Source organism: Staurois parvus, unplaced genomic scaffold (assembly GCF_062004578.1).
Source record: "Staurois parvus isolate SC_StPar_1 unplaced genomic scaffold, SC_StPar_1.0 ptg001328l, whole genome shotgun sequence".
NCBI classification, from domain to species: domain Eukaryota; kingdom Metazoa; phylum Chordata; class Amphibia; order Anura; family Ranidae; genus Staurois; species Staurois parvus.
Window position 1 is genome coordinate 2,878,028 of NW_028319124.1, and position 25,195 is coordinate 2,903,222.

Genomic DNA, 25,195 nt, shown 5'->3' on the forward strand with positions numbered 1-25,195 from the left:
TTTTAATACTTTATGAATAACTTTGTATAATTTTAATAGTAATGTATATTATACTGTATGTACAAGTTGTGCTTAAAAGTTTGCATACCCTTGGAGAATTGGTAATATACAGTACCATTTTTTAAGAAAACATAAGTGAGCAGGCAAAACACATTTCTTGTATTTCTTACAGGATTTATATTCAACTGTAAGTGATAACAGAATGGAGCAATAATAAAATAAAACATTGCATTAAGTAAACAAATTAAGTCTGCATACCCTTTGTTCATATTCCTGTATTGCCCCCTTTAGCATCAATTACAGTCTTTTGTACTAGTTGTCTATGAGGCAACAAATTCTTGCAGGTGGTATAGCTGCCCATTCATCTTGGCAACATGCCTCCAGGTCATACAAAGTCTTTGATCATCTTGCATGAACCACATGTTTGAGATCTCCCAGGAGTGGCTTGATGATATTAAGGTCAGGAGACTGTGATGGCCACTCCAGAACATTCACCTTTTTCAACCACTGGAGGGTCAACTTGGCCTTGTGCTTAGGGTAATCGTTGAGCTGGAAAGTCCAAAAGAGTCCCATGCGCAGCATTTGTGTAGAAGAATGCAAATTGTCTGCCAGTATTTTCTGATAACATGCTGATTTAATCTTGCCATATATTTTCCCAAGATTCAATATGCTTGTAGAGCTCACACACCCTCAAAAGAGTTGGTTACCACCATGCTTCACAGTGGGGATGGTATTCTTGACGCTGTTGACCCCTCTGCAAACATAGTGCGTATGACTGTGACCATAAAACTCTATTTTGGTCTTGTCAGTCCAGATTACAGTATGCCAGAAGCTGTGAGGCATGTCAGGGTATTGTTGGGCATATTGTAACCAGGCTTTTTTTATGGTATTGGCACAGTAAAGGCTTATTTCTGGCGACTCGACCATGTAACTAATTTCTGTTCAAGTATCGTCATATTGTGCTCCTTGAAACAAACATACTGTCTTTTTCCAGAGCAGCCTGTATTTCTCCTGAGGTTGCTTGTAGGTTTTTCTTTGTATCCTGAACAATTCTTCCAGCAGTTGTGGCTGCAATCTTTCTTGGTCTACCTGACCTTGGCTGGTGTCACTTTTTAATAAGTGACTGAACAGTACTAACTGGCATATTCAAGGCTTTGGATCTCTTTTTATATCCTTTTCTATCTTTATAAAGTTCCATTACTTTGTTACACAGGTCTTTTGACAGTTCCTAATTGCTCCCTATGGCTCAGTATCTAGTTTGCTCAGTGCATCCATGTAAGAACTAACAAACTCATTGACTATTTATACACAGACACAAGTGGCAATTTAAAAAGCCACAGAAATGGAAAATTAACCTTTAATTGTCATATTAACCTGTATGTGCCACCTTGTGTGTCTCTACAAAGGCCAAACATTCCAGGGTATGTAAACTTTTGATCAGGGTCATTTGGGTGATTTCTGTTATCATTTTTATTTAAAAAGGAGCCAAACAATTATGTGATAATAGATGGTTTTTTGGCATGATCAGTCATATGCTGAATATCAATGCCAAAATGTCATGGTTTCTGCCAGGGTATGCAAACGTTTTAGCACAACTGTATATTGTTAGGCACCTATAAGGGAGGGGGAACAACAGATTTAAATTAAGAGAGCAGCCACCAGCACAAAGAACAATTTTCATCCAATGAAGGTTCCATGCCATGTGCTAATTGCAAAAGAAGAAGAAGAAAAAAAAAAAAAAAAGCTAAACTTAGACTAATGCACATTTTATCACAGTATATAGTGAATTATAATTTTATGAATGAGGTGAAACTTAACAAAATGTACTTTGCAAACACTACCCCATTATGTAAAATGTAAAATACTACATTCTTCTTTTCATAGAATTGGATGATTAAAGTCAGCACAGCTTCACCTTATTCAGCAAGCTAAGTGAAAATTAACTTTGTAAAGAGAAGATTAATTTTGAAAAGCAATCGTGTTCTACTCTTTCAGTAGATCAACCCTATTATGTCCCCCTTATGGCACAATAAAAACCAGCCAAATAAAGAGAAGGATACATTCCAAATGGCAGGAAATTGTGTAGCTTGCAAAGTAAAATGAGAAGATGATAATAATCTCTCTTTTGTTTAATCCAGGAGTTTGCATGGTTCCCATGAGTCACTGGGCTGTGTGGAAATTCTTGACCTGAATAACGAGAAAGATGTGATTATACGGGCTCTACACAGCAGTATTCTGGGGGAGCAATTCTGCTTTGAGGTGAATATAACAAGAACTCATTTTAGGGCTGTTTTTCTTTTATCTTGCAATACAACATGTGAAATAGGGGGATCCTAGTGGTACAGTCAGTTCTGCCAATCTAGAAAGAACTGGATGGGTCTACATATAACCAGCTGCTGATGTAAAGGTCACAGGTTTTATAATTCAGCAGTGACAATGCTCATAGTCATGACCCCTGAAACTTCATCCCATCCCACTGTAGTGCAAGCAGACACAGCCTATATGAAGAACAATGCTGCTCTGACTTCTGGAGCAGTGCAGCAGCATTGTCCCCACATCCCTGGAAGCTGCATGAGGTGGACTTCACTGGCAGGATTGACAGGTATAAGAAGGACTTTGCAGGGGGACTAAGAGAAAATGTTAAAGCTGGTCTTACGCTGTTTTATTGTTTAGCCTGCAGGTTAAGAGTATAGATGGGCAAATTACTTGTGCTATTGTATGCTGACAGCCAGGACCACTAGCTGTCAAGATCCAAACAGCAGCTGCATCAAGCATTGACTGACGATTCGCAGTGTATAGCATGCTTAAGGGGAAGACCATAGTTGAATTTTAATGTAGGAAGATAATTAAAGGTTAATAACTGGTTGATTGCTAAAGTTTATTCCTATTGTGGAACTTACACCATGGACCTTAATTATCAAAGTGTGAAAACAAGTATTATCTGTTGCCCATGAAAGCTAGGTTCATTTTTAAACCTAGACTGCAAATGCAAAAGGTTACATTGAGAAACACAAACTAGTTTACTTTACAATGGTTGTAAACCTCAGACACGAAATCTGAACAAAGTACATATTTCTATAATATTTACTTGCCTCTCTCCAGAGCACTAAACGCCATTTTGTTCTGCTGACTAGTTCCCCTGTTATCAGCATGAGTCACTTCTGACAAGTTTTCCTGACACCAAGAGAAAAATGGTGACAGGGGAGGGATCTCCAGCTGATTGACAGCCTCGGCTCTGTTTCTGTGTGCTGTGTGAATGGAGGTGTGTTCCTTCCCTCCAATCAGCTCTCAGAGCTTTTGTACAGTGTGTAACTGCAGCTCTCCACCCTCTGCTTTGTGAGTCTGTGAAAAATTCTTTTTATCTCTGGGTTTTCCAAGGATGTACAGGGCAAATGGCTGCAGATAAACTCTGTATCTGTGTATCACTTAAGGCCAGTTACTTAGTAGGGTTTACAACCAGTTTAAGCATCATAATAAATATGACAATGACTAACACTCCTACATGCCTCATAGGTCATCACCTCCAAATGCAGCCGCTGTTTTGGATGTTCTTCTGTTGTGGAGAGAGACCGGTGGATTGAAAATCTTCGAAGAATTGTGCAACCAGATAAGGTGAGCAAGTTAGTGTTTATGCAACCATAACCCAAGTGTTCTAAATATAATTTGCCAGGTTCATAAACCCATTTATGTTTGCTTTGCCCAGGATAATTTTGAGCGTGAAGAGTCTTCTCTCAGTCTGTGGATCCATGAAGCCAAAGGTCTTCCCAATTCAGGTCCTGGCTCTCGTTCATGTTACTTCTGTGAGGTCCACCTTGATGGTTCTCTTTATGGCCGAACCTCAAGCAAAGCACCTGAGTCTGGAGTGGTATTCTGGGGAGAGAACTTTAATCTAAAGGACTTGCCCTCTTCTTCAGGACATGTTGCACTGCATCTTCTTCGAGAAGGGAAAGAAGCCACTGGTGTTGGAACTGTAACATTGGCTTTGGAAGGAATGAGGGAAGGGGTAGAGAGATGGGTGCCTCTTGGTGGAGAGGTGACACTCAGGTTACGAGGAAGGTACAGGAAGCTCTGTGTTCTTCCCTTGGTGCAGTACAAGGAATTTGCAGAGTATCTTACCTGGAAGTACCTTAAGCTAAGCCGAGCAATGGAGCCCATTCTGAGTGCACGGGAGAAAGAAGAGCTTGGAAGATCACTTATCTATGTCCTACAGAGTACTGGTCAGGCCAAGGTGAGATCTAAGCTTTTCTGAATTTTAAAATAAAACTATATGCTATCCATTTTTATATGTAATATGGACATGTGTAGGATCATCAAAGTCACTGGATCTGACTTTTTCTTTTCCTATGCATTGTTTTTCAGGAGTTCCTGGTGGACCTCGGTACAGCTGAGCTCACACGTTATGACTTCCAAGAATCATTAATATTCCGTGAAAACACTATTGTCACCAAGGCCATTGAAGAATACATGAAAATGGTGGGACAGATGTACCTTCAGGAGACCCTTGGTGCGGAGAATGAAATCCCTCACTAAACTACACACATTAAAATAAAGCAGGTCTCATGAGATGGGGAATAGAGCTCCATGTGATAGTAATCAGGGCTAGAATGATTTGCTAAGAGAAGCAGGAGCTCAGCTTACAGGAAGTCTTTTTTCCTATACAAAAATTACACATTCATCAAGTTTAATTATAAAAAAATAAAACTTGTATCCTCAAGACCCTTAAAAAAATTCCATTATGAAGCAACCTCTTATTTGCTTTAATGGGGAAAAAAATATTTCCAGATTCCAAAAACCACACAGACAAGCCTTTTGGATCAACCAATGATGTTTCTCTCTTTCAATATATGCCTTTTAAAAACAAAAATATCTTGTCAGCCTAAAAACAACAGACTAGCATTGCATGAGATCATTAAAGCAAAACTCAACTGTGTCTAAGTATCACAAACTGAAAATGCTATTTAATTCATTTTTAATATTCAAAGCAATTGCACCTATCCATCTATGTCTCAATACTTTATTTTGTTGCGAAACTGTTTTGAAAAACACCCCCTAGCATTGCTAACCTTAGCCATCTTGAGTAAGGGCAGATGATTCACTTAGCATTTACTTCCCATAATCCATCTGCCCTTAGCTCAGGCATGTCGATAGGAGGTTGTGCTTAGCTGAGAAAGTCCCTCCTCCCCTCCTTCAGATAAAAGAATAAAAAAGACTCCTGAGAAGTATGACAACCAGGAAGCTAATGAAATGTAAAAAAAAAAAGTATAAAACAGGTAAATGTATGATACCTTCCTACCTTTCCACCCCATTTCTCCATCTCGTCCAATCAGAGAACACTTTGCATTCATTCAAAGCAAGCTCTGACTGGCGCCCAAGCTGAGCAGCACACATCCTGTGTTCATAATGCCGCTAAGCATGGGGCCCAGAAGCAAGAGGAGATCACTGTAGTGGTGTCTACTTCAGTGATTTCCAGCTTCCAGAGGCTACGGTCAGGTATGGTATATTCATAGTTACATTGGTACAATATACCTATGTACCAATGAGTCAATGTAATGATGTATAAAATATCCATACATGATGACAGCCGAGCAGGAACCCTATTATCCTGAGAGGACATCAAATGAGGACGTTATCTCCTGGGAGAAGAAAGGATCAGATAAGGATCACAGTCCAGTTTTAATAGGCCTTTTGGCATTAGTGCCTGTATGTGTGCGCGTGCATGAGTGCATGCGTATATGATTTCAGTATACACTAATATGTTTGCTTGTGTGTGGCAACACCTGTTTTGCATTGAGCTTTTGCTCAGAATTATGAACATGCGCATACGTATGAGCATGTGCCAGCCTTCTTGTGCCAACATGGACTGAGCTTCTCTTACACAAAATGAGCAATTAACTCTTGCAGTGCAGACGCAGACCCATTTCAAGAGATCATTTTTTATTTGCCTGGAATAGGGCTTCAATGAATACAGAGCTGCATTCATTTCTGTCTTTTAATCTGCCTGGAACCTAGAGATTTCCCTAATTTGTCCAGGCTAACAGTGAAACAGTGCCCCTAGTTACAATGTATAGTTTATATACCTGATACATAGAAACTTTATTTTCCAAAAAGTAATTGATGGCTACATAAAGTTTCCCTTTGAGGAAAAAATATTGATTTCCATCTGGCAAATTAAATAATTATATAGTATTCCTCTAGGTTTTTTGTTGCTTCTTACTTTGCTTGCACTTAGAAAATGTATTATCACCCATGAAAAATATGTCTTAAAGTATAACTAAAGGCAAAAATGTTTGTGTTAGTTTAGGATAGAGTGCAGGAGGATAAGAATGCTTATCAGTTTTCTTTTGCAGTTTGTGCCCCCATTAAGGAGCTTCACCCTCTCTATTTTTCCTTTTTACCTTTATCATTCAAAGTGAAAGTAAAAGAAAATCCCAAATGTTGGCTTGTTCCCAGAAAAGTAATAAAAGGGTAAACTTGCCAATGGGGACACTGCTCTGGTGACCTGGGGAGCCCCAAGGAATTCCCTTAATTTGCTGGGATTTTCTCTCACTTCCTGTTTTGGCTATGGGACAGGAAGTGAAGGGGAATCTCCGCAACGGGACACAGATGGCAAACAAAAAGTCTGAGGTTATAACCCTCCTTTATCTGTCCAAAGTGAAAAAAAAAACATTTTGCCAATAGTTCTACTTTAAGATAATGAATTGGAATCTGTTTTGTCCCCAGGCCCTTTTGTCTCTCGTATATATGCCTCAACAGACAGCCATGAAGTTGACCCCCTGCGCTGTTCCCCAGAAGAGCTAAATGAGAACAAAGAGCATCTGTGGCAAAGCTGTGAGGAAGCTGTGCAGAGTATTCTAGAGTCACAAAGGTACGTTACAAAATTGTGCTTCTTACACTGTTGATATGGACCTCATCCTAAAGAGGGTTAAAATATCCATGTGATGACCCAGGCTGGAAAATTAGATTCAAACTTGTCCTGCAAAATGTCTGAGACAATATAAGATACATACAAGATAACTTTTTGCTAGTTAGGATGTTAGGAACCCTGCCTTGTTTTCACAGCTATGATAGTAGATATTTCTTCTCCAAGTGGCTATGTTCGTTCTCCATGGTCCCATTGTATGTAGGAACATAGCCACCCTCTCTTGCTCACTCCCGAGATGGACAAGGGACTAAGGACTATGGGAATTGTAGTGTGCAAGAGTAGTGTATATAACGACAAGTAATGTCCACTTCTCCTTCTAAACAACCAATCGGAAAAGGAGGATAGAGGACATCACAAGGAGGCAGAAAAAAACAGTAAGAAACAATTCTATAAAAAAATAGCTTAAAGGTTCATGTGGATGTGTATAGATTATTTTTAGAGAATAGGTACATTTTTTAGTGTCACTTCAACCAGTTGCAGTACTTTGTGGGCACAGCAAAGTACCTGTATGTTCCTCTCCTCTTCTGGATACAGGGCGTGTTTACGTGCTCCTGCCCACAAACATCCACTGTGCTTGTACACAGCGAGAGTTTGTCAGCAGGTCCCAGACAATGATTCAAGGCCAAGACCTGCTGAACAGCTTGTGTCCAATCACAGCCCAGAGATCTGTGTTGACAATCAACACAGGTCTCTGTACAGAGGGAATGATCTCTCTTTCTTCACCCTACAAAGCAGGCAGAAAAAACAAAGAGATTTTTAGTAAAAAGCAGCACAAATTACACAAATTAACACTTGTTAGGCACACACTTAACCCCTTGATTGCCCAAGATATTAACTCCTTCCCAGTGAGTGCCATTAATACTGTGACAGTGTATATTATTATCACTGATCACTTTATTAGTGTCACTGGAGATGTCAGTGGCGGTTAGACAGTTCCCACCCAGTCTCAGTGTCAGATTGCCCACCGCATGATCACAGTCTCTGATCGCCGCCATTAGTGGTATAAAAATAAATAAATAAAAATTACAGTATATATACCATCATTTGTAGACACTATAACTTTCATGCAAACCAATCAATATACACTTATTGGGATTTGTATTTACCAAAGACATGTAAGGCATTAATCATTTCTAACTATATCTAAAACTAAATAAAAAAGTTTTGGCTGGACATACAGTAGGGTTAGAAGGGTGAAATTGTCCCTCATTCTGAACATTCTCTTTCCACCTTTATGTAAACAGCTAGTAAAAAAAAGTCCTTATTCTATCTTTATTTTTCTTCTAATTACAGGTTTTTCCCTCCAGAGCTATTGGCTGTTTTCTCAAGCTGGCAGGAGAAAGTAGCTATGTGCGACAGACCAGAGTTGGGTTCTCAGATGGTTAGCGCTTGCCTCTTCTTGCGGTTCCTATGTCCTGCTATTCTCTCCCCAGGACTGTTCCACCTCTCTCCTGAACATCCCAACCCTCTTGCTGCACGTTCTTTGATCCTGGTAGCCAAAGTCCTACAAAATCTTGCAAACTTTACAAGGTGAGCATCCACAGCTGACACTATATTATTCATATATGAATCAGTCATGATCCAACAAATTATTGGTCAAGTTTTAAGTGTGAAACTGAGCTTAAAGTGTTCGTAAACCACATTTGACATCATGCCTTACTTTATACAATTTTCTTAAGCAAACTAATTTTTGTGATTCTGTTACAAAGTTTCTTACCTGAGGATTCTTCTAGTAAAAGCACTTCCTATTATAGGCTGCTAACTGTAAGCCACTGCCTTGCAATTAACACTAGTGTTGTCAGTCTGCCACGCAAAGCTCTTTTAAGCCGGCCATAGATGGATCGAATCTCAGCCAGTTGAGCAGGGACCCATGGTTGCAGGAAAGAAAATTGCATAATCTATGGCTTGCCTAAATTTATGACTGGGCTGCCTGATAGGCCTATCTCCCCATTCATGGGAATTTCAAATGTAATTTTCTAGAATTTGCATGTTTTGCATGTTAGGCATCTCTGCATTATCCTTTGGATGAGGTAGAAAAGGGATTTATCCTCTAAGGCTAAACCATAGTTACAGTTTTGATTTACCTTTCTCATTAGTGATTTGATGTCAAGCCCTGTCCTTTTCAATTCAACTTTCAACTACCAGAACTGAAATGGGCAGTAGAGGCTCTGGAATCTGATAGTTGAGTAAGAGGGTTAGGATATAGTGCCAAAAGGAGGTTGGGCCTAATCTGGACTTGAAGAGGAGCCAAGACCATGTGTACAGTCTGGGCATAAGATCTAGGTGGCTCCACAAGGAATGTATTAAAGACAAGCACAAGTACTTTAATTGCACCACAACATGCTTGTACTTCAACACCATTGTTACCCTAGGCACATTGAAAACCAACTCAACTTCACTTTTTTTTCCAACTTGTATTTATTAATGTTGTAAATAAGAGATACAAAACAGAGCCTCTGGGCATTCCCTGGCTGGAGGTAAATGCAGTGAAAACACTATAAAGATAACAAAACTGAACAGAAAACCAGTTGCTCAATATCTCTTTACCATAGGGTTACTAGCAAGCATAATCAGGAGAGATTATAAAACCAAGGCAGATTGCACAGGGCACAACAGATGCAGTTAATAAAGAGGGGGCATGTGTGTTAGAACAATTCTTCCAAACTAAACACAGTCCAGGATTAATAGAAAGTGTCCCAGGGGCATCCAGCAAAGATAAACATTCTCAAGAAGAAGTGCAACTACTTGGACAAAGCAGTGGTTTGTTTAGTCCTTTACCTCCCCCCCTGTTAAGCTACTATATCATGTTTCTGGTCAAGAGGGGTCGCCATCAATCGTGGAGGATGACTCCAGCCATATATCCCAAATTTAATGAAATGTTTCTTGGACAACCTCTAGACAGGTTCGTTAGCTTATATAAAGGTATAACTGAATAAGTCAAGTTCACTTTAAGCAAGCTTATGGACCCCACTCCCTGATTCAGAGATGACCACTAGAGGAATAATTTATCATTCTGTAAATGATGTACTGTAATCAAAATATTAAAATGTGAGCATATGAAAAATGTCTTATTACAAATTAATTCAAGATCAAAGAAGGCTTTAATCAAACAAAAAACTTTTGATATAGACTATGCCTGCTCTGCATCGTTCCATGAAAAGTTACCACTGTTTAATATTTTATCTGTAGGGACTTAGTTCACCAAGAAGCTATAAAGAACAAACAGCTTACTGTGATAGGGGAATTTGTGAACAGAGTGAAATATTGAAGGGCTAAGCTCTTACAGGAGCTGTCTTATTGTAGGCTGGGACCAGAGCATATTGGTTTCGACTGTAATAGATTCAATTCACAAAGCCCTAACATGTTCCTGACTTGGTAGAGCTAAGGAAGCTTCTAGGATGAATGGTGAAACAACTTCAAAATTACAGAACAAGTCCATCTGAATGTGACTTCTATTAGCGCTTAACCTGGATGAGTGAGAATCTTTAAGAACAACATAAAGATAAGAATCTTTATATTTTGAAGTTTAGAATCTTCAGACAATAAATTGTGTGAATATTCCAGTGAAGTGAAATGAAAATTACCCTTTTATTTTTTTCATGTGCACATGATTAGGTATTCAAAGTGAACAGGAATTTTCCTTTCACAACTTGATAATTTAGATGAATGTCACACAATTAATTGCATGAGGATTCTCAACTTCTTTAGTAAGTTAGCCCAAATGTGTCAAAAAAGATATATTCTTATAACATAGTGCATTACTTTCTTCTAATATTTGGTGTTACCAGATCAAAAGGGGAATTCCAGGTAAGTATTGAAAACCTTCTTTTTGTTGAAGTATATATTCAATCAAGATGAATGAAATATATTTGAAACATTCCTAGTATAACTACATGAAATCTTTAAAATGTGCTTCCATAATGTCTTTGACTGTAGAAATCAGACTGAGGAGTGGGTATGCCAATACTGTGGGGCAATTTGTCATTGTACAATGCTGCTATCCCACCAGGTGTTGGAATCTGGAGAAGTAGGTGACAAAGGTCAGTTTACAGAATGAGAGAACAAGGAGGACCTCACCAGTCGGGTGATTTTCATTTATTCTCCAGTGAGTAGTTTAGAGGCAGGGATACAACACAGAAAGTTGTATGTTTGCAATAAGGAATAGCAGTGTTACCTTTGTTATTATACAGGATTTATATATCGCCAACAGTTTGCTCAGCGCTTTACAATATAAGGGGAGACAATACAGGAACAATACAGTTCAATGCAAGAAGAATAGGAGGGCCCTGATCCTTGGAGCTTACATTCTAGGACCTTTTAGTAACCTTGTATCTATAAAACACTCTATATGACTATCATAACAACACTTCAGGATGGATTATGTTCTTAAATGTTGCACTCCACAGGTTCGGAGAAAAGGAAGACTACATGGCATTTATGAATGGCTTTTTGGAGCAGTATTGGGATGGGATGTCTGTTTTCCTTCAGACTGTCACAGATCCAGACAGTGAGGTGTCACCAGCCGGTTATGAGGGCAGCATTGATCTGGCTTATGAACTTGCTACACTTCACTTTATGCTATGTGGTATCTTCAAAGGAGTTCATCAGGTATGTATTCAAATATGTTGAATATAATTGTTAAATAGAGCATTGTAGCCTACACCCAACATTACATATTATTAAATATGTTACACTATGTGTTCCTTCTGTGGTTGCATTGGTATTACCTGCCTGCAAAAAGCCCATTTGAAGTTTTACATGTGTTATTCACCCTTAAAGTCCTGCATATTATGATTTTTAACTGATTTTCCATGGCAATGGCTTAAAGTACCTTGTTCTGCAAGTGGAAGTGGTGTAATTCCAGCCCACATACTGTACTGTAGATGTTTCCAGCATTCACAGCAATCTTTTGTCTTGGGAATGGTCATATGGGGGTTTATTTACTAAAGCTGGAGAGTGCAAAATCAGACTCACTTCTGCATAGAAACCAATCAGCTTCCAGGTTTCATTGCCAAAGCTTCATTGAACAAGCTGAGGTTAGAAGCTGATTGGTTTCTATGCAGAAGGGAGTCTGATTTTGGACTCTCCAGCTTTAGTAAATAAACCCCTTGCTATCTAAAGCTAGCCATAAACTGTTAGTTTCTTTCATTCAGCCAGCAGGCACAAATGAGGTGGATGAAGGAATGCTCATTTTCCACATGTTCCTTTGACAGAAGTTGATCAAACAACTGACTACTGTCAAGCGAGGATAGCCACATACTGAATATAAGTCAGTGTATGGCCAATTTAAGCCTTTGGAATAAGTTGGGAATGCTAATGCCTTTTGTGTTACACTGGGAAGATTTCTATTGACTTCTTATCCAAAAGCTTTCCATTAAGTATTATCAACTGAATCATAATAATGATTACCAGCGATTTTTACCAGTCCAGAAATGTATAAATTATTTTTATTTCTGGTTTTCAGCAAACCAAAGATCAACTAGAGCCATTGCCTACAATCCTCAAGGCCCTAGCAGAAGGCCTCCCTGTCCCAGAATGCATCACTCAGGATCAGAGGTAAGCAGCAGTATATAGATGTTTTTTTATTTTTTATTTTATTTATTACAGGTACTTATATAGCGCCGTCGATTTATGTAGCGCTTTACATATATATGTATTGTACATATCAGTCCCTAACCCTCAAATCTAAGGTCCCTAACTTACATTCATATACATACTAGGGCCAATTTAGACAGGAGCCAATTCACTTACCAGCATGTTTTTTTGAGGTGCCGTGGTTGGGATTTTAACCAGCGCCCCTAGTACTGCCAGGCAGAAGTACTAACCATTTAGCCACTTGTGCAATTTTTGGTGAAAATAAAAGCATTTAAAATCAATGACCTGAAAACAAAGATTATATATTTCATCAACGTCTATAAACCTGGCTTTAATAAAATCTCAATTTCAACAGATTAATAAACCTTAATATTGTGTATTTTTTCTTATTACTGTATACAGAAGCAGTGTCTGCATAGCCCTGAAAAGCTGTCAGTCATTTCAGCATTCAGTTTATTTGAAGTCTAGTCCAGCCTCTGGTTACACCTATTTTTAAAATTTTTTCGTCTTTTCTACAGTTCATATAAGGAAAAAAGATAGAATATGACCCCTATACACTTTTGGTATTATACGATATTTATTGTACAAGACATAATTAGCTTTGGATCGCCATAGAGTTTGGAAGCACCGTGCCTTCACCACCTTCTGTGGGTCTAATCCCCATTCCACAGATTATTTTCCCATGTTGCTGGCTCTGACAATTTCGAGACAATTGTACTGTATGTGAGCAGTAGAGTTTGCTGTAACCACCAGAGAGCACTAAAACCACAAGGCCCACGGCCACTAGCACTCTGGTGGATTGTGGCGTACAAACATAGTGTCAGCACCTGTGGTAGTGAGCTCTATTGATCCTCAACTTGGGGTTCCCCAGGGCGTGGAGTCTAAGCCCCAGCCTGCTTGTTCACCAGAGCCCCTGATGGTGGGGATGGACTTGCAGCAGACTGGGACCAGGTCGCAGCCCCCAGGTACACCCAGCTGAGGTGGAGGAGGCTGCTTGCGGGAGCAGAGTACAACAGGAGAAGACAAAGGGGATCCAATAGACAAGCCAAGGTCAGGACAGGCAGAAAACAAGCAAGGTCGGGAACAAAGCCGGGGTCGGTACACAGATAGACAATATAGGATACACAGCGGAACCACATGGGAGCTCCAACAACTAAGCCGTTGCTCAGGCAAAGTGGCCTAGTCTGAGCACATCTTATATAGACAGGCAGACAAGGAGGCGGGACAGGAAGTGATGGAAGGGAAGGAAATAAAACCCAGAGAACAGCAGATGATGCCCATAGGTGAGCACAGACAAACATGAGAAGGAATCAGGAACAGGGCTGCAGCAAGAAGGTAAGAACACAAACAAAACTGCAGGCTAACTTCTGACACATAGCATTATTGTTAAGATGAAAAAAACCTTGCTCTTTTCTACTAGTCCTTTCTTAGCCCTACTTCCAATAGGATTCAATTGGGAATACCAGTCTTTGTCAAGGAAAGTTTGTTTTTTTCAATTGAAATGTGTCAGAAGGTATGCAGATCAGGAAACTTCCATTTATAATAACTACACTATCTGCATGCTTGTTCCGGGTCTATGACTTTGAAATTTGTGACAACCAGGTAGCTGGCAATTTTGGAGAAAAATAGAAGTGACAATCCCCTTAATTCTCTCAGGCTTTACTTAGGCCCCGTTAATATCATTTTAAGAGTGTTGTCAGATTACAGAGCCTATCTGACTTTGCTACCTGCTAGCCACTCCATAAATACGAACAGGTGATTTTTCCAAGCATTCGCAATTGTACATTGGTAGTAGGGATAGGGTGAGAATAGGTAATCTCAGCCAGTGACACTTATGTCAAGGGGAATTAGAGATGGATTAGGGCTGAATGGGGCACTGTGCAAGGTAACTGCTCCACCAACCCCCCACCTCCACCCCCCTCCCCCATCAACTCAATTGACATTGATAAGAACTACAACAGGCAAAGAAAAGCTGTCTCAATTGTATCTACTGGCATAGCTGACCCTATTGAACATCAATTAAAACAGCAGTTTACTGCAGGAGAAGGTTTATCTAGGTTATGGACATCCACTTTGTCCTTGGCTCCTGCCTAGCATTCCCTATTGATGATCCAGTTCAGGTCCAAATGACGCCACTCTTCCTGCTTCCCCAGAGCATTCAATGAGCAAGCATCTTCTGGTTTCATAAACATTAGATCACTGTCTGATTGCCCGTGTTTCTGGAATCTCATATCTAAAGCCAGCATTAGATAATTAGCTTTTGCAATCAGGGAACTCATTCCCACAAGACTTATCTTGTCTTTGCAATTGTATTGTTTTTGTTACATGGTATTATGCTGTAGATTTTATACATTGCCTTTGTGGGGTACTGTACACAATTATGGCAAAAAAACATATTTGTTAAGTAGAGGATAGAAAGAAGCACAAATATTGTCATGAGATGAAGTCAAACTTTTGCTGTAGAGGTTACCATATGAAGAATAACACCCCATTGCGTGCTTTTCCCATAGTCAGGAAGAGAGTGAAGAACCAGAGTACATGTTTCCTAAGGACATGAGAAATTTCCGTCCTCTTGTGAAAAAGTGTCAATCGCTCAGCAGCCTAATGAGGGAACAGCTGGTACCCCTGCCAAGGATTGAGGAAAGGGGAAAGAAGAACAGACGTCATGTGACCCGCACACAGAGCGTTCCTGCACAGAGCAGACCAGGACGAGAGCGCAGGACAAGGGCAGATAATAACTCAGTGGCTGATAAAAATCAGGAGGATATTGCAAACACTGTAAAGGTGCCATAAGGAATTATGTCATAAGTATTGTTTAGATGTGTATGTAACTGCTTCCCCTTTGTGCACTGTTGGGTTGATTTGCTAAAAAATAGAGGCCATTCACTTTGAATAGTAGGTGATTATTTAGTAAATAAGTACCCAATCTATATGAGATCTCTGTGCTGGCTGGCCATGTATTAGTGCGGATAGAAAAAAAAAACTAATATAATTATGCCTAATTTGGACAAGCATTTGCACCATTGTTGACACATGCTCCAAATTTTGGTGATTCTAACAAATGCCACTTTAGGAACCTGTTGCTATGAGGACAGATTTTTAAGGGATTAATTTGCAGATTAGGAAACTGGCAGTAATTAAGGACATCTTTGAGAAGGCATATGAAGGTACGCCATTGTTCTTAGTGGGGCATGTCTGTGCTGGTAAACGGGCATGTTTGTGACATTTTCCCACACAGGACTCTATCACTGGTCCCATTCAGGTAACAGCCAGGAGATACCCTGACTAAAAATTAAATGAAAACAAAAGGGCTGGGGATATCGGTGATGTCATTACCAGGGGCGGACTGACAACTCATGGGGCCCCTGGGCAATAGGGGATCATGGGGCCCCTGTGTCCTTGCTCAAACTCAAAAAGGCCTATAAAAAAGGTACCAAGGGCATCTCATGGGGCCCCTTAGTGACCCCGGGCCCTCGGGCAGTGCCCGAGTTTCCAAATGGTCAGTCCGCCCCTGGTCATTACACAATTATGTAAAATGCCCATATTTGGGAAATTGGCTTGAGCCACAGAGGTGGCAGACCTGATGGTGAACTAGCCGCCATGGCTGCAGTGCTTTTTCAGTAAGCAGAGCCTGATAGGGAACTGAGAGACTGACTGATGGATGAATAGATGGCAGACTTTCTATTGACTGACAATGGATGGCAGTGAGCAGATTCGGAAGCCACTATTAGAACAAATAGCGGCTATGGATCTGCCCACAGCTGTGCACTGTCAATTAGCAGCAAGGTGGACTTTCTTTCAGTTCCCCATCAGGCTCTGACCACCACACTAAAAAATTCGTTAGCTATGTGCCTGTCAGTGTGAAGGGTGAAGTGGCCAAGGAGGAAGTGCATTACAGAGGGGATGTCCAGTATGGACATTTTAACCTCAATGCCAGGCTCTGACAGATTTATGTACCAAAATTCAGTGCGACAGGCCAAAAAATCCTGAAGGATGTCTTCGTTACCCTTAATGAATTTCCGCAAATTTGCATTCAGAATATCCACCACGGAAGATTTGTATGTAGTCAAATATTAAAAAATATTCAACTGAAGAGCGACAGTATCTGCATCAGCTTAAATCCTGATGAAGGAGATGCTTCTGTTCCCCAAATACATTGACTGACAACTTGTTTCCCTGCTACTGAACCACATGTCCATGCACAGGATCTTCAGGGACCCACCATAGCACTGGCCATGAGTAATCAATGTCTTAGCAACAAACTATCCAGCATCAGATCTCATTCTGCCCTGAATACCATCACTTGCCAATACTCACTTTTCAGCATGAAGGACCAATGCCATCTTCTGTTCCCACCCAGAACAAGTAAACAAGTTATGGACAATTACTGTCTCTACTATATTGCTACTTTTTTAGATTGTTATCCCCTCCCAGTAATTAAACCAGACAGTTTATTATATGACTGGATATAAATCTTCTGTGGTGTATATTCTATAGGTAAGGTTTATGATTGGACATATTGTGCAACATCTAAATCTAAGAACGGAGCGTTCACTCATTTTGTAAATCAACTCCTCTATGTTTTGGTGTCTGAACAATAAACCATGTGGTCATCTTAGTGTGATAATGTCATAATTTTGTGCTCTGTGATCAATGCTGGATTACCAAATACATTGGCAGAGTAGGTACTGGCCTATGGGCCCCATGCTGTTTAAGGGCCCTGCAGCAACAGATGAAAATAATATTTATTTGATCTTGAAAGCTAAATGAAAATTAAGCTTTCTCGAATGATAAAATAGAAAAAAGTAATTAACCTTTGCCTCTTAGATACGTTTCCAGTGACACCATTGATCTTTTTAGCCATCTGTAAGGGATTCATTCTTCCCAGCAACCACAAGTGTAATGAGCATTCTTCTTTTGACCATTTCACTAATGTATCATGAGTTGTAGACATAGTCATTTTTAGCAGGTGTTCCCTGAGACCAGAAAGTTATTTCAAGGGTTCCTCCATGTTGAAAAGGTTTAGAAAGGCTACTATAGAGAAATACTGCATTAATATAAAGTACCCAATAACAACTTAAAGTACATAAACCATAGACATCAGGTTCACATTACAGTTTGTCTCTTAAAAGCTCATCTTCTTTCAACTGTCAGTTTGTAAAACATTTTGGTGTAACCTACATACGTGTACTACATACAGTAGTGATGGTCATCTCCATCTAGCGGCTGATGTGGACACTACTTAGTTTAATGTTATACCACAAGATTACGCACAAACCTGTTAGGAGGGCCTCAAGGTTTTAACTCAGAGCTTAATCTGACACCGTCTGGGACATTTTCAAATAGAAATTTATGTCCTCAATACTTTCATGTATTTGGATTCTCTACTAATAGATTTACACTTATTGGGGTTGATGAACTAGAGGAGTACTGCTCTCTTAGTTAAGTAGATAAGGTAAAATGGCACTCAATTCAAATGTCTAGTTATGTGCAAGGAAATTTATGGATTTTTGATGGCACCTAATTGGTTACTTGAAGAGAACACAGATTCACCACTTTTACAAAGTTAAGTAACTTTCATTTTGCTAAATGAAAAGTCTCTAATTCTTCACTAATTCAACCCTGTTCTATCATAGGAAAAATAACCTCCTACCACAGTTTTGTGGATAGAAAGAGAGATAGACAGGCAGAAGGAACGGGTTACAGTGGTAGATTGACAAGTTGTCATTTGTCACTGTAATAAATGCTAGAATAATGACCTTTGTGCTTTCACTATACAGAGAACACCACGGCTTCGACAATCATCCACTCTTCCCAGGCGAAAGTCCACTGTCCCATGGTGCAGAAATGAGGACCATCATCTCATTGAACCAAAGAGTGAGGAAGAAGAAAGCCAGGTATGACTTTAGATGTTAGTGAAGTTGGAACATTAGAGTGTAAGTCCATGTTTGTTCAGGAAAAGCCTCCCCAGGTCAGTTTTATACATTGCAAGCTTTAGCAAGCTTCATTGCAGATGCCTACCTATCGCTGCTATAAAAATATTAACACATGCATGTCATTCACTACCTGTGTGGTACCTGCTACAGTCACATAATCAGTCCTAGTGTTGTAATAAGAAAACAACTGCATGGATAGCACAGAACCAATCAGATGAACAGAAAATCATAATTTTGGAGGTGCTCCTTCCACAAGCACTGTACTGAACAATCCTGAATACACCAAGCTGGCAAGGAAGGAAGCGCAAATCAGTTAATAATACTCTAAGCCAGTAGACTAGGTTATGAATCTACTATTTTCTCTATTATTTTCAATCAGTTGAAAACTAAAACGCCTCCTGTATAATGAAATGTTGTGAAAAATTAACATTGTAATTATTTCCTTCCAGGAGATACATCTGCAGGAGATGAGGGGGCAGATTGCTGAGAATCTGGGTAAGCAGAAGGACCTGGAGGGGCAGCTTCTGATCATGACAGAGAAGGTGCAAGAAGTCATGAACCAGCTGGCTCGAATGGAAGAGATGTACCATGCATTACAGGCTGAGATGACTGAACAGATGAGCACAATGCAGAAGAGGTACCAAGTCACACTTCTGTTATTAACCTCTATTAAATCCAAAAACTGTTACATGAAAGGTTAAAGTGGTTGTAAACCTTGGACATGAAATATGAACAAATCCTATCCCTCTATAGTATGCTTGTCTCAATCTAGAGCACTAAGTGTCATTCCTGTCTGCTGCCTCGTTCCTCTGCTATCTGCATGAATCACTTCTGACAAGTTTTCCTGACATCAAGAGGTGAAAAAGTCACAGGGAAGGGAGTTCCAGCACACAACCTGTGATTGACAGCCTCAGCTCTGTTCGTGTGTGTTGAGTGAAGGGGGAGGTGTCCCTTCCCTCCAATCAGCTCTCACTGAGCTGTGCAGAGTGTCACTTTAACTCCTGCCCCCTGCTTTCTGAAAGCTCAGACAAGCTCTACAAATTCTTCACTTTGAACAGATGTAGAGAAGAGAGAGCTGCAGATAAACTGGTACAACTTACATAGGAGGATTTGTTTAATCTCGGTGCATCACCTGTGTAGGTATTAAAAAAACTGAGGCTAAGTAAAAATTTCCTTAATTTTATTGTCATACCTGTAGGTCATTCAGGCCCCCCACCTCTATGCCAAAAAATTCCCAGTAGCAATCCCCTGAAAGTTTTTTGGCCAGGCTTCTGAGGGGCCCCATATGGTCTACAGATAGGACAATACAATAATGTACATTTTACAAAGTTGTACAGATTTTTAATATCTACTGGCGTCCCTTGACTGCATAGACTTTTTATGGAAAAGGTGAACTTAGCCTTTAAATTTGAAAAATCAGTTTTGTGAGGTAATTGCCATGTTAAAGCAAAAACTATGATATCTGGGGTGCAGTTAGGACCCCCCAACCTAACAGGACAGCAGTTGAGCACACCTAGCGCTAAGTGGGAGGAAGAAACAAGCCCCCATATACCCAGAATTACCAGTTGTTTTACGTCAGTGTTTCTGCATGAAATTAAAGTGTTACTAAACCCACAACAGTAAAATCAGTCTGTATATGAAGTAAAGCATGTTCATTATACTCACTGTGGAACCAAAGGGGTTAATCCTCTGCATTGTGTAAAAGGGCGGTTTGATCCTGACTTATCTGATCCTCCCCTTCTTCCAGTGTTATCTCCTTATAACACATATTGTGTGGAGACACTCTGCACATGCTCAATTTGGTGTGTATTGCTAGAGAGGTTTTTTTTTTCTTGGGAGAGTGCATGTGATCAGCACAGGGCCAATCAGCACTGTCCTGACAGAGGTCAGGGGTTTTGCATCCTTCTACAGCAGAATGAAAACTCCTCCTACAAGCTTTAACCAGTGCTCTACTGGACACTGATAGAAGTCACAAGACTGCTCTAACTGCTGAGGAGAAAAGGTATTTAGCAGTTTACATTTACTAAAATAACTGCATTTCAATGTTCTGGGCACTGTGGGAGACCAGATATAGTGAATGTAGGGTACTGGGTTTTGTAACACTTTAATGGAAAAATAATATCTGCAGTTGGGGAAGTGCAAGGAGAAGGGCATTTATGTAAATCTGTTACTTTGCCTGCATGGGTATAGCACAAGTTTACTTTATCAGTCACTCTTTGGGCAGCACAAGGTTGTATCCTATCTTATTGCTGTTATGATATATCCAGTTCATTTTTAAGAGGCAAATGCATGAATGGATACAGTGTTGAACAGATAGAAAAGATAAGGATTTAGCAAGGTCTACCAAATTATTATAGATCCACCTCCTTTAAAGCTGAATTCTAGGCAGATATAACAAATGACAATAAATTCTGTTAATATATAAAATATTTTTCTTTCAAAAGCATCTAACAGAGAAATAATGTGTTATGTGCTTAGTCAACATAAAATAGGGGTAAAGGGTGAAATTAGCAAGATAACCTCACTACTTCTGATATACTCCAGTTGGATACTGCCTATGGTTAACCTCCCCCTTTCTCTAATGACTGCCGAATGTCTCATATGTTTTGCACGATATGGTAGAAACGGTATTGTATACCTGTCCTGCACATCTGCCTAGATTCTATGTTTCGCATTTGCAATGTGAAGTGTACTGTTCCTTTTAATTTTTTATTTGTTTTTAAACTGTGCAGTTTTTGTATTTTTTACTTTTCTTTGTATTTTTGTAAAAATCTGGTTAATAAAAATTAATTGATTAAAAAAAAAAAATCTAACATAAGTGTTTTGATATTAAGTTCCTATAATTCCCAGGAGAGTACAACCCAAACTGGGAAGGGGAGCACTGGGGGTCAATCAGGTGTGCTTCATACAGATATGACAGGAGAAGAGGGAGCAGAGTGAGGAGGTCATCCGTGTACTGCTGCTTCCTCACTGCTCAGGCTCAGGCATAGACGTACATTTATTTATTTATTTCAGGTACTTATATAGTGCTGTCAATTTACGCAGCACTTTACATATATATTGTACATTCACATCAGTCCCTAACCCTCAAGGGGCATAAAATCTAAGGTCCCTAACTCACATTCATATACAAGGGCCAATTTAGACAGGATCCAATTAACCTACCAGCATGTCTTTGGAGTGTGGGAGGAAACCGGAGTACCCAGAGGAAACCCATGCAGGCACAGGGAGAACATGCAAACTCCAGGCAGGAGGTGCCGTGGCTGGGATTTGAACCAACGACCCTAGTACTGCCAGGCGGAAGTGCTAATCATTTAGCCAGTGTGCTGCCTACTCAGGATCTCCTGTTTGTACATGTTTTGTATACTTTTTTTTAGAGAAAGTATAACTTAACCCTGCTTTAAACTTTTCCACAACTTTATCCCTGACCTGTCTGGTGTGTTCCTTGGCCTTCATGATGCAGTTTGTTCACAAATGTTCTCTAGCAAACCTCTGAGGGCCTCACAGAACAGCTGTATTTATACTGAGATTAAATTACACACAGGTGGACTCTATTTACTAATTAGGTGACTTCTGAAGGCAATTGGTTCCACTAGATTTTAGTTAGGGGTATCAGAGTAAAGGGGGCTGAATGCAAATGTACGTGACACTTTTCAGATATTTATTTGTAAAAAATGTTGAAAACCATTTATTATTTTTCTTCCACTTCACAATTATGTGCCACTTTGTATTGGTCTATCACATAAAACTCCAATAAAATACATTTACGTTTTTGGTTGTAACATGACAAAATGTGGAAAATTTCAAGGGGTATGAACTCTCAAGCACTAAACTTGCCTAGCGTTTTGGCACGTTTAGATACATTTAGGCATATTGGGCATTTTTTTCTGCTGCAATGCTGCCCTCCTGAGTGCGCAACTGATGTTTTTTTTTTCTGCCTCCAAATGCCTGTGTGTGTATATGTACACATAGGTTACATGGAGGTGTGTTTAGAGGCAGGAAAAAAAAACGCTAAATGCCCTTAAAAGCGGAGCTTTTGACGCCCTGTTTGCATGAGGATTGGTAAGCTGTAATATACTAGATTTTGCTTTTGGGTTCAAATTAGAATGTTGATATGGAAAGCTGAAGAAATCTTATTTTCATTACCTGTAGACAGATCTAATAAGGGATTGGCTAGAATGGGATATGGGATATGAGACATGGGAAATGGGATATGAGACATAATCGCTGCTGTATTCAAAAGCCACAAAACACCGGGGATAATTCTTTTAATGTATTACTTCACCGCATGTACATTATACTCAGAAGGTATTTGATGTAACTTAGAAATATAGATCTTAGCTTCAGATTCACTCCTTTTACCATTTTCTTTGTTATTTAACAGGATTGATGTCTTGGAGAAGAACTCTGCAGAAGTAAAAAAAGAGAAAAATGAACAGATAGAAGTTCTGGTAAGACCTTATTGTATGCATTTATATACCAGCATGCCTCAATTAACTGTCTCTAGTGCCCCCTAGCTACCATTCACTTGAAATCTGCACCACAATGGACATTTCAAGTGTTAAAGAAGTATTCAACCCAAAACCAAAAATGTAATATATTGTAGCTTACCAATCATTAGATATTGTGGCTGTATTAGTTTTCTTTTTTTAGGCTTTTTTCCCTCTGTTTTCACCTGATGATCTGGCCGGTCACACACCTCCTGTATTAGAGTGCCCTCCCTGGATAAAGGAGTAACAGAGACACCTTTTGACAGCAAAATTGTCATTCTGGGGGGAGGGGAGTGTTAGATGGACTAGCAGATTTAAATACACTAACAAATTAAAGCCAGACTCAATCTAAAACTTTATACGCAGTTACAGCAACCATTTTTTTTTGCTTTTGAGATAAAGGTTTTACATAAATAATCAAAAGCTGATCATTGTAAGCACCCCTGTCAGTGGTAAATGGTTTCTCTCAACCCTCTAACTGCAACATCTGCAGGACAAGCTTGTTTTGTTAATAGACAGCAGAATTACTGGTAAGATTACCAGGTGAAAATAAATGAAAGCCTAAAATAGAAAATAAATGCAACCACTACATCTAAGAATTGGTAAGCTGCAATATAATAAATGTTTGTTTTTTGGTTTAATACCATTTTAGGTAGGAGGCTATCAGACTCTGTGACATGTCCCACCCCATAGTGTATAGAATGGTCCCCTTCTAGGCATATCTATACCATAAAAAATGGTTGTTAGCACCCTGGGCAGTTTGAAGTTTACTCCAACCCTGTCACTAGTACATTTGCTAGATAGACTGGTTGCATTATAAATGTGGGGGGAAATACATAAATAAAGGAAGAATCTTAGAGAAGAGGCCTAGGGAGGCCAGTTGCACAGATGTTGTGAGCCTTTTAGAACAAGAAGTAAGGTATTTCACCTTATTCTCCTACCCCTACAGTAAAAGGTTAACATGTTACTAAACACAGTACCCTGCATTCAGTATATCTGGTCTCCCGCAGTACACAGATCATGGAAATGCAATTATTTTAGTAACTATAAACTGCTAAATACCTTTTCTTATCAGCAGTTAGAGCAGTCTTGTGACTTCTATCAGTGTCCAGCAGAGCACTGGTTAAAGCTTGTGGGAGGAGTTTTAATTCTCCCGATTGTCCTGTGGCACATTCTAGTATGCTACTAGAATAGGGTAGTGTATCGTAAGTAAAATAATTGTGTATGACGTATGGTAATTGTATGAGTATGTGATTGAGGTCGGGTTATTGAAGGTCAGCTGGATGACTGAACAGGTTGTGGCTCTATCCCTCCTTCTGACTCTGGAGGACCATAGAACCTTCTAGAAGTTGGTGAGCCGGCAGGGGTGGAGGCCTAATCTGCAAGTTCATGGAAGTCCAGCTGATCCCGGGTTTGGAGGCCCTGGTGGAGTGGGGTCTAGAAGGGGAAAGACTGCCACACATAGCAAGCTTTCTAATCGCTGGGCTCAATCCTTTATCCCTATCCCGGGAGATCTTTTGAGAAGCCAGGAGGGATGGTAGTGTTTGTGGGCCATGGAGCTTGGAGCAGCTCTACAGAGGGAGAGAAAACATTCCTGCAGGCAGTTACGAGAATTTAAGCTGATTTTAAGCAGCGAGTTCCTCACCCATAAAGGGCTGTTGCTATTGATCCGCCATGACTGACAGCTTTCAAGAAAAGAACAGTCCAGGATCTGCCTTTGTACATAGGAAAGAAGTTGTCCCCCCTTCATTGATTCAAGCCAACTGGGCATCCCATAATACCTATTTCCCCATCCAACTTGATTTCCCCTAATAAAACCACAAAGCCAAGCCCATTAACTGGTCACTGTCTTTGGATACATGTCTGTGTGAGAAATACCTGTTGCCTGGCAGATAGATAAGATAGAGCTTAGGGGTACCCACAACACAGCAGCTTCACTAGGGTAACGCTGCAATCCTCCCAAAGAAAAAAAAATTCTCTAGTCATACACGCTAAACTGAGCGTTTGCAGAATGACTACTAGGGCTCTGTACTATCAACAGATGTATTGGGGAAGAAGGGGAGGATTAGAGAAGACAGGATTAACCCCTTAGGTCCCACAGTGAGCATAACAAGCATGCTTTACTGCATATACAGACCAGCGGTGGACTGACAACTCATGGGGCCCCCGGGCAATAGGGGATCATGGGGCCCCTGTGTCCTTGCCCAAACTCAAAAAAGCCTCAGTGCCTGATTTTCCAAATGGTCAGTCCG

The 25,195-nt window shown here is 40.0% G+C and overlaps 1 protein-coding gene across 1 annotated transcript in view; it reads left to right on the plus strand.

Moving 5' to 3' along the window:
- RASAL3 (RAS protein activator like 3) overlaps positions 1-25,195 on the plus strand; it is an 81,026-nt gene that overhangs the window by 50,918 nt on the left and 4,913 nt on the right. The window contains exons 6-17 of the mRNA XM_089661255.1: positions 2,139-2,259; positions 3,514-3,612; positions 3,704-4,228; positions 4,360-4,504; positions 6,721-6,865; positions 8,216-8,452; positions 11,329-11,530; positions 12,387-12,478; positions 15,028-15,301; positions 18,298-18,414; positions 18,903-19,090; positions 22,838-22,904. Coding sequence (XP_089517381.1) covers positions 2,139-2,259; positions 3,514-3,612; positions 3,704-4,228; positions 4,360-4,504; positions 6,721-6,865; positions 8,216-8,452; positions 11,329-11,530; positions 12,387-12,478; positions 15,028-15,301; positions 18,298-18,414; positions 18,903-19,090; positions 22,838-22,904 — 2,212 coding nt within the window. The remainder of the gene's footprint in view (positions 1-2,138; positions 2,260-3,513; positions 3,613-3,703; positions 4,229-4,359; positions 4,505-6,720; positions 6,866-8,215; positions 8,453-11,328; positions 11,531-12,386; positions 12,479-15,027; positions 15,302-18,297; positions 18,415-18,902; positions 19,091-22,837; positions 22,905-25,195) is intronic.